The sequence below is a fragment of the Crinia signifera genome, chromosome 7 (genome assembly GCF_055691185.1).
Source record: "Crinia signifera chromosome 7, ASM5569118v1, whole genome shotgun sequence".
Taxonomy (NCBI): Eukaryota; Metazoa; Chordata; class Amphibia; order Anura; family Myobatrachidae; genus Crinia; species Crinia signifera.
Window position 1 is genome coordinate 85260362 of NC_139223.1, and position 13550 is coordinate 85273911.

The window sequence follows — 13550 nt, forward strand, 5'->3', positions numbered from 1 at the left end:
TCCCACAGTCTCCGATCTGCATGCAGGTGCTGCTGCCATTGGCACTGAGTGTTGGGAGCGTACCCTTTAGGATGCCCTGCACAAACTACCAAAGTTTCAGTAAAATAAGTAATAAAATAATAAACTAAAATAACCAGGGGAGAGCCATTTAAAATCCGCCCCATCCAAGCAATGCTCAGTAATAAATTAAATTAAATGGACTAGCAGGGGTATAGTGTAGAGGAAGGTTCGGCTGTAACCGCTTTGTGCCCGAATATCTGCTCATATAGGGTATGCTCTTCCCCTGTTTCCCCTACTGGAAGAAGAGAGACCTTTGTATGGTGATAGAAAATCATCTAGTACTAAAAAAATATAAGTGCACATTTGCGGCTTACTTTTTAACATATTGACATACTTGTGGTGGTTGCTGGGGTCTGGGCTGCTCACATGAGATCAATTGATGGTTGTTAGATCTTGCACATGCCCAGTGGAACCATCTTGGAGGTAAAACAGTGGTGCATCAGCAGTAGGATGATGCGCTGTGTCTCTGGCGGGGATCGCTGGAGGGGGGAGTTTTCACTATGGCAGCTGAGATGTTAATACCTCTTGTCAACATTGCTTAATACTTCACATTGATAAGAGCAATAACCTGATCAGTGCCTCTATAGTAAATGTACACCAGAACAACCTGGACACAAACAGATATGTGCATGTCAGAAGTTCTCTCTCTTGTGGATGCCCAGTGGCCACTTTATAACGTCCACCTATTTAGCGTGCCTTTAATTTCATATTAAAGCCTATTCACATTTTCCACCAAAAAGACGCCCAATGCTAGCAGAGCTGCCTGGGACCCAGAGGCTCACTAATGCCAGGCATCTTGCACTGCATGACATATAGAGGCCAGATGTATGAGGACACGCTTGGACACTTAGGGCCTTATTCTAGTTCACTCTTTCTGACAAAATCCTTCTTAGATGGACAAAACCATGTGCACTGCAGGTGGGGAAATGTTACTTGTGCAGAGAGAATTAGATTTGGGTGGGGTTTTACTTCAAAGTGAGATCTATATTGCAGTGTACAAATAAAGCTGTCAGTATTTACCCTGCACAGAAACAAAATAACTCACCCAAATCTAATTCTCTCTGCACATTTTGCATCTGCCCCCCTGCAGTGCACATGGTTTTATCCATCTAAGGAGTGCCTAGTGCATTAGTGCCTATGCTACATTACAGAGCTGGAGGCATATTTTTAGCTCATTATTTACACAGTCGTGCTTTTGTTTTGTTTTTTCATTTGTGTTTCAGACGTATACTTTTTACATAAAATGCCTCTTAATGCAGAGTCCTAATCTATCACCTGAGATCATGTTCTAACCATTAATGTTGTTTTGTATTGTTTTGGTTTTTGTAGATGTTGTATATGACCCAGAGATAGTACTATCATTTTCAAAAGTCTTAAAGAAGCTTTTCCAGTGTACGAAAGTTGGAAAGAGCCTGGAAGTGTTCATAGCCTCTACAATTCGCAACTCTGAAACATACATATTATTTCATACTGCTTTAGGTAAGGTTGTTCATTCATTCGTTTCTGTTGTTCCAGTTACACAAATTCTTCCAAATTGGCTTTTGTCTGCAGTAATTGTAAGTCCTTGCATGAATTCCGCACTATGTAAACCAAGTTTGCTGTTTTGAGATTTTCTGATCTCATTTTAAATCATGCAATATATTAAAAGTAAATATGTTTATTGGTACTTGTGTATTATCACGGCGCCCATCGCATACCATAAGGCATGCGATGCGATATTGCGCGATGTTCTACAATTTTAAAATTGTATGGCATTGTATATGGTATACAATGCCATACAATGCGATGGGATGCGACTATAACTTGTATAAGCACCCTAATGGGTGCTTACAAAGTTAAATGCACCCCCACGCCACCCCCCAGTATAAACGTGAACCCGAAGCGTGGCGAGCGCAGCGAGCCCGCGAGGGGCGGTGGTACGCGTCCTCCGACCTTTTCATACCCCCACTATCCACAGCGGCGTGGAGTTGATTTTATAAAGTGTGGCGAGCGCAGCGAGCCCGAAGCGTGGCGAGCGGACGCGCATAACTTCACAGGTATACGCGGCCACTCGCCACGCTTCGGGCTCGCTGCATTCGCCACACTTTATAAAATCTACTCCACGCCGACGTGGATAGTGGGGGTATGAAAAGGTCGTAGGACGCGTACCGCCGCCCCTCGCGGGCTCGCTGCGCTTGCCACGCTTCGGGTTCACGTTTATACTGGGGTGTGCATTTAACATTGTAAGCACCCATTAGGGTGCTTATACAATTCTTCATCGCATAGGGGACTAAAATCGCAGTGCATCAGGTGTATGCCATGCGATGCGATGAAAAATCGCGCAATCACATATTGGGGGGTGCCGTGATAATACACAAGTACCTGTTTATTTAACAAAAACCTATGAAAAAATAAATAAAAGGACTGCATTCGCTAAATAGTGAAATACAGTATTTAATAGTTTTCAAAGTCTGTCGCGTCTACATCATGCATGCGCAGCGTGACTGGGGGAGTGTGCCAGACACTTCCACTGGGAGATGGGACACACCTAGCCAACTGCCAGTGGGGAGCATTCCAAAATGTGGTAAGTATTGGGGTCGGTATGGAGTAGGGGGGATGTATAGAGCCAGAGAGGGGGAGCCCACTAAAGTGATCTGGGTCTAGGATTAGGTATATTTAAAAAGACAAAATTACATACAATTTGCACTTCCCCTTTCATGTATATATTATACTAGGTGATTCATCGCGCCCTCCGGGCGCTCTTCACACCGTCGTGAGGGGCTACGCCCCATTAGAAGTAGAAATATATGTGAGTGTGAGATCTAGTGTAATTGAGATAGAGATCGCAGAGAGAGATAGAAAGGGATCGCAGAGATTGAGAGGGGTTGCAGAGAGAGAGAGAGGGGTCGCAGAGAGATAGATTGGTATCGCAGAGAGATAGAGAGAGAGGGATCGCAGAGAGAGAGAGGGATCGCAGAGAGAGAGGGATCGCAGAGAGAGAGAATCCTTTTCGTGGGCACCCCTCCCCCCACCCGAGACCCCCCCTCCCGAAATTCGCGGGCACCCCTCCCCCCATTAGCGACACACACACACCCCAATTCACGGGCACCCCTCCCCCACCCGTGACCCCCCCCCCTTCCGAAATTTGCGGGCACCCCTGCCCCACACCCCCCCAATTCACGGGCACCCCTTCCCCTACCCGTGACCCCCCCTCCCGAAATTCGCAGGCACCCCTCCCCCCACCCGCGACACCCCCCCCCCAATTCACAGGCACCCCCACCCCCCCTTCCGAAATTTGCGGGCACCCCTCCCCCCACCCGTAGCCCCCCTCCCGAAATTGGCGGGCGCCCCTCCCCCCATCCGCGACCCCCCTCCCTAAAATCGTGGGCACCCCTCCCCCCACACGTGACCCCCCTCCCGAAATTCGTGGGCACCCCTCCCCCCATCCGTGGCACCCCCCCCCCCCCCAAATTCGCGGACACCCCTCCTGAAATTTGCGGGCACCCCTCCCCCCACCCGTGACACACACAACCCCCCGATTCGCGGGCACCCCTCCCCCCACCCGTGACCCCCTCCCGAAATTGGCGGGCACCCCTCCCCCCACCCGTGACAACCCCTCCCGAAAATCGCGGGCACCCCACCCACGACCCCCCCTCCCGAAAATTGCGGGCACCCCTCCCCCCACCCTCGACCCCCCCCTCCCGAAAATCGCGGGCACCCCCCCCCCCCCCATGTGGGGGGTGCCATGACGCCTTCAGCAGGGGCTGTACGCTGAGTACAGAAGTACTCACTGTGGATGTTTGGCCAGGGAGGAAGGAAGGGTGGTGTTCAGCCGTGGGGCGGGGTTTGGGTGGTATTTGGCCAGACATGGGGAGTGGTGGGAGAGTAAGGGGCAGGAGCTTTGTGTAGGACATAGGATGTGTAGAACTTGTAATGCAGGTTCTGCGTTGTGGATAACGGTGGATGGGCCTGTCAATCACCCGTGGAACCCCGCCCACCATTACCTACACTGCTTTTGAGTGACGGATCTGGCTAAATATATAAGAGATTGTATTGTATGAAGTTGCTGCCAATGGGGTAAATGTAACAAATACTCCCTATTTCTTTGTTGCATAATTCATATAATACTTAACACATGGCCCTGGCACATTTATTATTGTAATAACCTGTTTGAATCATGATGGATTACAATGTAACAATGTATTAAACTTTCAATAAAAAAAAATGTATCCGTAAGTAAATGCACATTTACGTACATCACTAGAGATAATTGCATGATAGTTCATATAGATAGGTGCTAGCACATTGGTGGTTACTTGTTGTGAGTTTCCTGACTCGATGAGGGTTCTCCTGTATCCAAGATGTTTATAAAGTTATTTGACATTGCCTAGCCGTGCATGTTTATTAATGGGTGTGCCTGGGGTCTACAAATTACCATGGTGCCACACTACAGGTCGGACTCTGGAGACACATATAAAGGATATTTTATCTCCATCATATCAAAGTTAGCCTGGGTACAGGACCAAGCAACTATGTTACACTAATTTAGTCAGTCTACATAAGGGATTCTCAACTCCAGTCATCAAGCAGCACACCAGAGGTCTTTAACCCTTTGATTGCCAAATGAATTAGTCAAAATAGATGTGAAAATTGCAAAATAAACTTTTTTATTTATCATAATGACTGTTTAATGTTTACCTTATGTAAGAAATTTAGTATTATTTTGGTACTTGTTTAGTTTAACGGCGGCAGCTTTACGCTATGCTGACAACGTAGCCTAACCTACGTTGTCAGCGAAGCAGGCACCACCGTGAAACTACACTGGGAGCAGGGTGGGTGCTTCGTTGTATACTTACCGATCCCCATGGGCGGGAGCTTTCAGTCCCCCTCCTCTGGCAGTCACTCCCCGGCGCCAGCAATGTACGTAATTCAGCACATTGCCGCTGGGGGAGCATCACATGGTTTCCCTGCTCCCCCAGCGGCACTACGCTAATTGCGTATTTTGGACGCTGACAGTGCCGGAGGAGGTGGACTGAACGATGGCGCTGGGGAGTGACTGCCGGAGGAGGGGGACCCAGTTGACGTGGTGGCCGGGCCGGAGGAGGGTAAGTATAACGCACAACACACACACACACACATTTCCCCCACTATCCACGTCAGCATGTAGTTGATTTTATAAAGTGTGGCGAGCGCAGCCGGATACGCGTCCCCTTGCGGGGCTTGCCACACTTCGGGCTCGCTGTGCTCGCCACACTTTATAAAATAAACTCCACGCCGACGTGGATACTGGGGATATTGTTTTGTTTCAGGGCTACAGAAGCAGTTACGTAGTTTACGTAGGCAGCATAGTCCTGTATTAGTATTCGAAGAAAGAGAAAGTGTGTCTTGGTGCACCAAAAATAATTAATTGATGCCAATAAAATGTAACCTTTAATTGATTGTTCTAAAACTGCAAAACATAAAATAAACACAAATGACAAAGTGAAAATTAGTGTGTGTTTAAAAACAGCACGTGTGGGGACTACTTGTGTGTCTGAGTAGGTCTCTTAAATATTATATTTGTACAGTGTGGCGTCTTGAAAAACCAGTAACCGCTTCAAATGTGGGAAGACTTCCTCTTATTACATTTGTTGCAACTGCTTGTTGCCATATAGGTGTACTGTTTGCACTTTATTCAAAAACTGTGTGTCTGTTGCCAATGAAGTTGTTAGTACTGATATGTCGACACGTTGTGTCAATGATGTTGCTGTGGGACTGGAGGTATTGTGGATGCCTTATTAGGTTGTGCTTAAATGCAATGCCCGTATAGTGTGAAGCCCTTGGCTTCTACAGTATTTGCTTATAGCAATATAATCAGGCAGAGACTAATAATTGTCCCAATATTACCAGTAATATAGGGCAAATTGCAAGCACATACGCTGAAATACACATGTAATAGATTCAATGCAGGAGAGACAGTGCACACAGTAGTACACCCACACGGCCGTGCTGCCGGCATGCGTTTCACTCCCCGCTTTTTTTGCCTTGAAAAACATATACTGGTAGGTCAATTGGCTTCTAACAAAAATTAACCGAACATTGACTTTGTCTGTCTGTGTGCGTGTACATGTGGTAGGGAATATAGATTGTAAGCTCCACTGGAGCAGGGACTGATGTGAATGGTCAAATATTCTCTGTAAAGCGCTGCGGAATATGTATACGCTATATAAGAAACTGTTAATAAAAAAATAAATGTATGTGTTCTGTAGAGGAGTAGAACAAGATTATTGTTCCATGGAAATCTGATGGCTAGGTGGCCACAAATGGCCAGAAAACTTATGGTAATGCCGAAGGTGGTGTTTTGGGTAATGAGATGCCCACCTCCATGTTCTGTGATCTGCTGCATGTGTCTAAAGACACAGCATCACACATGTGTGCAGTCTGGTATCCAGGCATTAGGTCTACAGTGTCTAGGTAGGCAATCATATGTTTGACCACTACTGGTCGACAGTCAAAAGGTAGACAACTATTGGTCAACATGAGTTTTTCAAGATACAGTGTCCATGCGGACCTATGTCGACATAGACACCCAAAAACATTGAAAAACTCATGTTGACCTTTTGATTGTAGACCTAAAAGACCATAACAGTGCAGTCCAGAGGAATGCCCAAAATGTGCACTGCAAGTAAGCTGCAGAAGCTAGTGAGTCAGAAGACGCAGTGACTGGCTTTCCTGTGCCTCAAAAATCACAAGTATTTGCTACCTGTCTCTGGCTACTGCCACATTGACCAGAGCTACAGTAGGAACCAAATTTGATCTTATGTATACAGTAACTGTTGGCACTTGTAGTCAACAAAATGTCCTGTTTTTCTCCCCTTAGATGAGGCCGGCCTGAAGTGGGAAGTACTTCCTGAACACAAGAAGAGGATTTTTGCATATGATACAAGCTGCCCTGTTGAAATTTTAAAATTGACTTTTTAATATATATATATATATATCTCAAATATGTGTGCATATATTTGTGACTTGTGTATGTAAATAATAAACTATGCATTTATTTCCAAGAAAGTACATTAAAACAATTTTCTATTTAATTTGTGCCTCTAGCACAGTGTTTTACAAGTAGCAAGAGCTCTATCCAGCAGCACAACATGGAAACCTTAATACCACACTCCCAATACGTGGCATGTGGAAAAATTGATCGCCCGGGTTATTTAAATATCCATGATCTGGGAGTGAATGGGATTTTCTTTTTCACCTTGAAAAACCTCAATACCTAGTGGGTTAATGGGTACTGCAAAGTTAGCACTAAGCACCGATTCTGGGTATTAACGCCTGTTAACTCCGGCACAAATAACATGGTGATTGGGAGAACAAGTGAATAGGCCTGTGACTACATCCCTTTTACATCTTCATACTGTCATTTACAGCAGGTAATTGAATGCCAGCCTTTGTATGAGTAAGAAGGACATGTTTTAATTTTTACTAAATTCAAAACAAATTCCCTTACGTGCGTGTGTATGTGTGTGTGTGTGTGTGTGTGTGTGTTTTTTAGCAGCTTCCAAATTATAATAACATACAGCAAGTGTATGGAGATGTTCACATCTAGCTTAAGCATTGCACACACTGAAAATTACTTTGTATATTTATTGAGCATTCTTGAATATTTAAACTTTGGTTAATGCACGGCCAACCTGAGAGCTGCACTTCAACACACACACACACATTGGGCCAAATGTATGGCCAACCTGAGAGCTGCACTTCAACACACACACACACACACACACATTGGGCCAAATGTAATAGGGTGAGAGTTTCAGAAAGTGAGAGATTTTGGGAGAGTTTTCCCATGTTTTTTTAAAGCAGCAATCAATTACATTGCAAAATCAACCTGCAAAGCAAGAACAATTTGAACATGAAACAACACTCACCTAAATACCTCCACCACGGAAGTCCATCCCTCACGCCGTCCTCTGTCCAGTCCCGCCAACTTCCTGAAAGGCGGTGCATCGCGCACACCTACGTCACTCGAGGAAGCTGTTGCCAGGTAATCCAAGGACCCTCCGGGGCCGCTGCCGAGCAACCCAGAGACGCTCTGCGGCCCGACACAGTCCCGCTCACGTGATCGCGGGTGTGTGTCACTTCTCCGTTCTAGGGTTTGGCGATGCTAGGTAACCACCGGGAACCTTTGGATTTGTATTGGGGTTGTGCCTGGCCAATTGGACTGTTTATAGATAGATAGATAGATAGATAGATAGATAGATAGATAAATCTATATACATATAATACAACAAATGGGTTAACCTCCGAGGTTCGCTAATCCTAAACAGACAGCAGCTCCTCCGATATGGTTCTCCTGTTAAGCTGGGCATACATCAAGGCGATTTCAGCCGATTGAGACCAATCGGCCCGTTAAATCGGACCAAATCGCCTCTCCGACATGTAGTCGGGTCCGATGCGCGGTCCCGTGCACATCGGACCCGACTAGGTGGTCGGACCGGCTGGCCGTCCGACCACCCGTTCTGGAACGGGTGCTAAGCAGGGACGCATGCGATCCATCACAACGGATCGCATGTGTCCCTGCCGTTGGAAGGTCCCGGCGGCTTGCAGTCCATCGGGTGTCCGTACACTGCTGCGAGACGTCGCAGGCAGTGTATGGGCACCTTTAGTGAGAGCCAGGGGTGTACAAATATACAAATGGGGGTTATCGGAGCACGCTATACAGAGTACCACCTAGCCAATTTACAGTTAGTCCATTCCACTGATGTATTTATCAGTTATTTAGAAGAAAAACTGTTCTTCCATCCACTTTTCTGACTCCTAGTCAGATAAGTGATCCTTTATTCATAAAACCACGTTCCCGACATATTAGCCGCTCACAAGCCCAATTTGGGGTTATAAGGGTCGCAACCCTCTTGAATTAATACACTGGAATAGCGGTTCCCTATTAATATGTCCCTCAGGATGGGTATTAAGTTGAAAAAAAAAGAATTTAAAAAAACATTGAAAACGGAAGTGACGTATCAATCACTTCCCTATTTAATCCCCAGCCTTAATCCACATCATTGTATCTGCTAGCAGAGGCGATTGGATGCTATTACTAGGGTAAGTGCATATCAGACATCTACATAAGAAAAAATGGTACTTATGTAATATCTGGGCTCCCGTTTTTCTTATGAGACCGCGTCCCCTCGCGGGGCTCGCTGCGCTCACCACGCTTCGGGCACGGTGGCTCGCTGCGCTCGCCACACTATATAAAATCAACTCCATGCGTAGTTGGATAGTAGGGGTATGAAAAATGGGGTGCATTTAACATGGGAGCCCAGATAATACATAAGTACCGAAAAAATTGCCTGGCTTTAGAAACTTAGGGCCTTCACTCTGACAAAATTCTTCTTAGATGGACAAAACCATGTGCACTGCAGGTGGGGCAGATGTAACATGTGCAGAGAGAATTAGATTGGGGTGGGGTTTTACTTTAACCCCTTCCCGACATTTGACGTACATTTACGTCATGGTCGGGAAGTACTTCCCGACACATGGCGTAAATGTACGTCATGGCATTTAACTGTCACCGCGTCTATAGACGCGGTGACAGTTTCAACATGTCTGCTGTCCCTGACAGCAGACATGTCCGTGCATGCCCAGGGGGGGCTGCGATGCCGCCCCCCCGTCGGCGATCGCTGTGATTGGCTGTTCAGTGTGAACAGCCAATTACAGCGTTTTCCTGTGTCACCGGCGAATAACGTTCGCCGGTGACACGGGATCAGAGGTGATTGGTGCTGTAAAGTACAGCACCAATCACCGCGGGGTGTAAGGGTGACACTGGTGTCACCCCACCGCACCCCGCCCGCCCCCAAAGGCCGTGATTGGTTCGTCGGACCGACGGACCAATCACAGCCAAGGAGGGGGATTTAAACTAACGGTGACTGCACTGCAGACGCCATTCCGGTCTGGAATAGCGTGCAGTGCGGTCACCGTACCTCCCTGCCGCCATACTGACCAGAACCTTGCTCCATAGCTTGCTCCATACTTACCTGATCGCTGCTTCATCACTGCTTCCTGGATCCTGTTACTACTTGTGCCTTCCTGTGAAATTGTGCTGCTGCAGTGTACTAGCTAGATAGAGAGAGAGATAGATAGAGAGATAGAGAGAGATAGAGAGAGATAGATAGAGAGATAGAGAGAGATAGAGAGAGATAGAGAGAGAGATAGTGTCAGAGAGTGCTATATTTTGTGCTGCTGCAGTGTGATCTAGTTATAGATAGAGAGAGAGAGATAGAGAGAGAGAGATAGATAGAGAGGCCTAGTGACAGAGTGCTATATTTTGTGCTGCTGCAGTGTGATAGTTAGAGAGAGATAGAGAGAGATAGAGAGAGAGATAGTGTCAGAGAGTGCTATATTTTGTGCTGCTGCAGTGTGATATAGTTATAGATAGAGAGAGATAGAGAGAGAGAGATAGATAGAGAGGCCTAGTGACAGAGTGCTATATTTTGTGCTGCTGCAGTGTGATAGTTATAGAGAGATAGAGAGAGATAGAGAGAGAGAGATAGAGAGAGATAGTGACAGATTGTGCTATATATTTTTGATATAACTGACTGCTGCCCCCTCCTTTTGTGCTGATCAGTATAAATTAACTGATCAGCAACTTTTTGGGGGCGCAGTTTTTTTTTTATATATAGATATACCTGTCAGTGTTGCTGCTGCAGTGTCATAGAGTGATAGATAGTGAGAGATAGAGAGATAGAGAGAGATAGTGACAGAGAGTGATAGAGAGTGCTAAATTTTTTGTCTGCTGCCCCCGCCTTTTGTGCTGATCACTATATCTGAGGTGATCAGCAACTTTTTTGGGGGTACAGAGGTTTTTTTTTTTTTATATATACCTGTCAGTTGCACCAAAGGTTGTGCACCTGCTGCACCTCACTGGTAATCAGTGTCGCATCACTGATCACCTTTTTTTTTTGTGTGTGTGCTGTGGGGTCTTTTTTTAATTTTTTTTTTACACACACTGTGATTTTGTGGGTGTCCTGTGGCCGCTGTGCGCTGATCAGTGACGTACATCACTGATCATCTTTTTCGGCACAGGGTTGATCTATATTTTTTTTTTTTTGATCAAATTCCTGTTGCCTTTGAGCGCTGTTCAGTGACAGACGTTACTGACCAACATCTGTGCTCAATTTTTGGCGCAGGACCTTTTTTTTTTTTTTAACCCCTTAAATTTTTTATTTTTAACCCCTTCATTTTTTTTTTTTTTATTGGTATAAAGTATTTTTTTTTTTCTGCACCACATACACACTACACACTACATACCCCCCGGATTGAAATAAAGTTTGTACCCCCCCCTACACTATACACGTGTTGAAACATTTCACTACCAGTAACACAAAAATAAAAATGGCATCCCAAATGTCCTCCCAAATGTCCTCCCAAATGTCCTCCCAGTCATCCAGGAGAATGTATTCAGCGGAGGAGGCATATGCCCTGCTTGCTTCTGACTCTGACACAGCCAGTGATGCAAGCGGGGAATTTGAAGGATTCGCCTTAAGCTCCTCTTCCTCCTCTGGTGATGAGGGACCCCCTCAAAGACGCCCCCGTAGAGCAGCTGAGACCCCCCCCCCAATAATTGATCTCGTATGGACCCCACCACCAGACAATTTTGAGCCCCAGGTTCCTGAGTTTTTGGCCATGCCAGGAATCCAATTTGATTCCACAGGTCTCAGAGAAATTGACTTTTTCAAATTATTTTTCTCTGATGATTTTATAAATTTAATGGTGGACCAAACTAATTTATATGCCCAGCAGTTTATTGCTCAAAACCCCACGTCATCATTTGCTAGGTGGACCCCTGTAGATGCAGTAGAGATGATGACGTTTTGGGGTCTGGTGTTTCATATGGGCATAGTAAAAAAGCCAGAAATTAGGCAATATTGGAGTACAGATGTTCTGTACAGTACTCCATTTTACCGTATGGCCATGACCCGGACTCGATTTGAGACAATTCTTAAATTTATACATTACACCGATAATGCACAGTGCCCACCCAGAGATGATCCCACCTTTGACCGGCTATTCAAAGTCAGGCCGGTCATTGATCATTTCAGTGCCAAATTTGAAGAGGTGTACATCCCTGAAAAATTTATTTGTATCGACGAGTCCCTTATACATTTTAAAGGAAGGGTTAAATTCCGCCAGTACCTTCCCAGTAAGAGGGCAAGGTATGGCATAAAAATGTACAAACTGTGTGAAAGCACCTCAGGGTACACCCACAGGTTTAGGGTTTATGAAGGGAAGGATTCAAGAATTGAACCGCCAGAATGCCCCCCCTCCCTCGTAGGTGTTAGTGGGAAAATTGTCTGGGATTTAGTGCACCCCTTCCTGGATAAAGGTTATCACCTCTATGTGGATAACTTTTACACCAGCATCCCCCTGTTTAAGGCCCTTGGTTCAAGAGGTACAGCAGCTTGCGGTACTGTGCGCAAGAACCAAAGAGGCCTCCCAAAAACGCACATTGCCCAAGTAATGAGAAGGGGTGAAAGCAGGGGAATATGCACCGAAAATATGTTGTTGGTCAAATATAAGGACAAGAGGGATGTCCTTATACTGACAACAATTCACGGAGACAGTACCACCTCCATCCCTGTACGAGGTACCAGTACCCACACCTCAAAACCTAATTGTATCCTGGATTACAATAGGTACATGGGCGGAGTGGATCTTTCAGATCAGGTACTGAAGCCGTACAGTGCCCTGCGGAAAACAAAAATCTGGTACAAGAAGGTGGCCGTGTATATCATCCAGATGGCACTGTATAACGCTTACGTGCTATTCCGTTCTACCGGCCAGAGGGGGACATTTATGCACTTTCAAGAGGAAGTCATAAAGGGCCTAATATTTGGGAACCAGCAGGCAGAGGGCCCCAGTACTTCTAGTACTGGCCCCCGTATTGTACCAGGGCAGCATTTTCCTGATGAAATCCCCTCCACTGGAAAAAAGGGCAGGACACAAAAAAGGTGCAAAGTTTGCTATAAAAAGGGAATAAGAAAGCAAACTATTTTCCAGTGTGACACTTGCCCCGACAAACCCGGCCTATGTATAAAGGAGTGTTTTAAAATATACCACACATCTATGGAATATTAGGTTCATAATTTCACCGTGCTTCGGGGGTCTTGCTAATGCCACATAGCACCCACCATTCATTCCACCAGAATCTGAGCCGCAAAATCCAAAAATCACTCCTTCCCTTCTGAGTCCTGCCATGCACCCAACTGGTATTTTTTGGTCACATGTGAGGCATTGCCGTACTCGGGAGAAATTGGGGCACATATTTTGGGGTGCTTTGTCTCCTTCATTCCTTGTGAAAATGAAAAATTTTGAGCCAGAACTGCATTTTTGTGTAAAAAAATGTAATTTTTCATGTTCACTGCCCACTTGTATCAAAATTGGTGAAACCCCTGGGGGTTTGAAATGTACACTATACCCCTAGATGAATTCCCTGAGGGGTGTAGTTTGCAAAATGGGGTCACTTGTGGGGG

At 45.8% G+C, this 13550-nt stretch overlaps 1 protein-coding gene across 3 annotated transcripts in view; it reads left to right on the forward strand.

Moving 5' to 3' along the window:
• Positions 1-7016, forward strand: part of EEF2KMT (eukaryotic elongation factor 2 lysine methyltransferase) — a 35420-nt gene extending 28404 nt beyond the window's left edge. For all 3 annotated transcript variants that reach the window (XM_083153399.1, XM_083153401.1, XM_083153400.1), the window contains exons 8-9: positions 1390-1539; positions 6899-7016. In XM_083153399.1, coding sequence (XP_083009525.1) covers positions 1390-1539; positions 6899-6999 — 251 coding nt within the window. In that variant the 3' untranslated portion in view covers positions 7000-7016. The remainder of the gene's footprint in view (positions 1-1389; positions 1540-6898) is intronic.
• The last annotated feature ends 6534 nt before the right edge of the window (positions 7017-13550 follow it).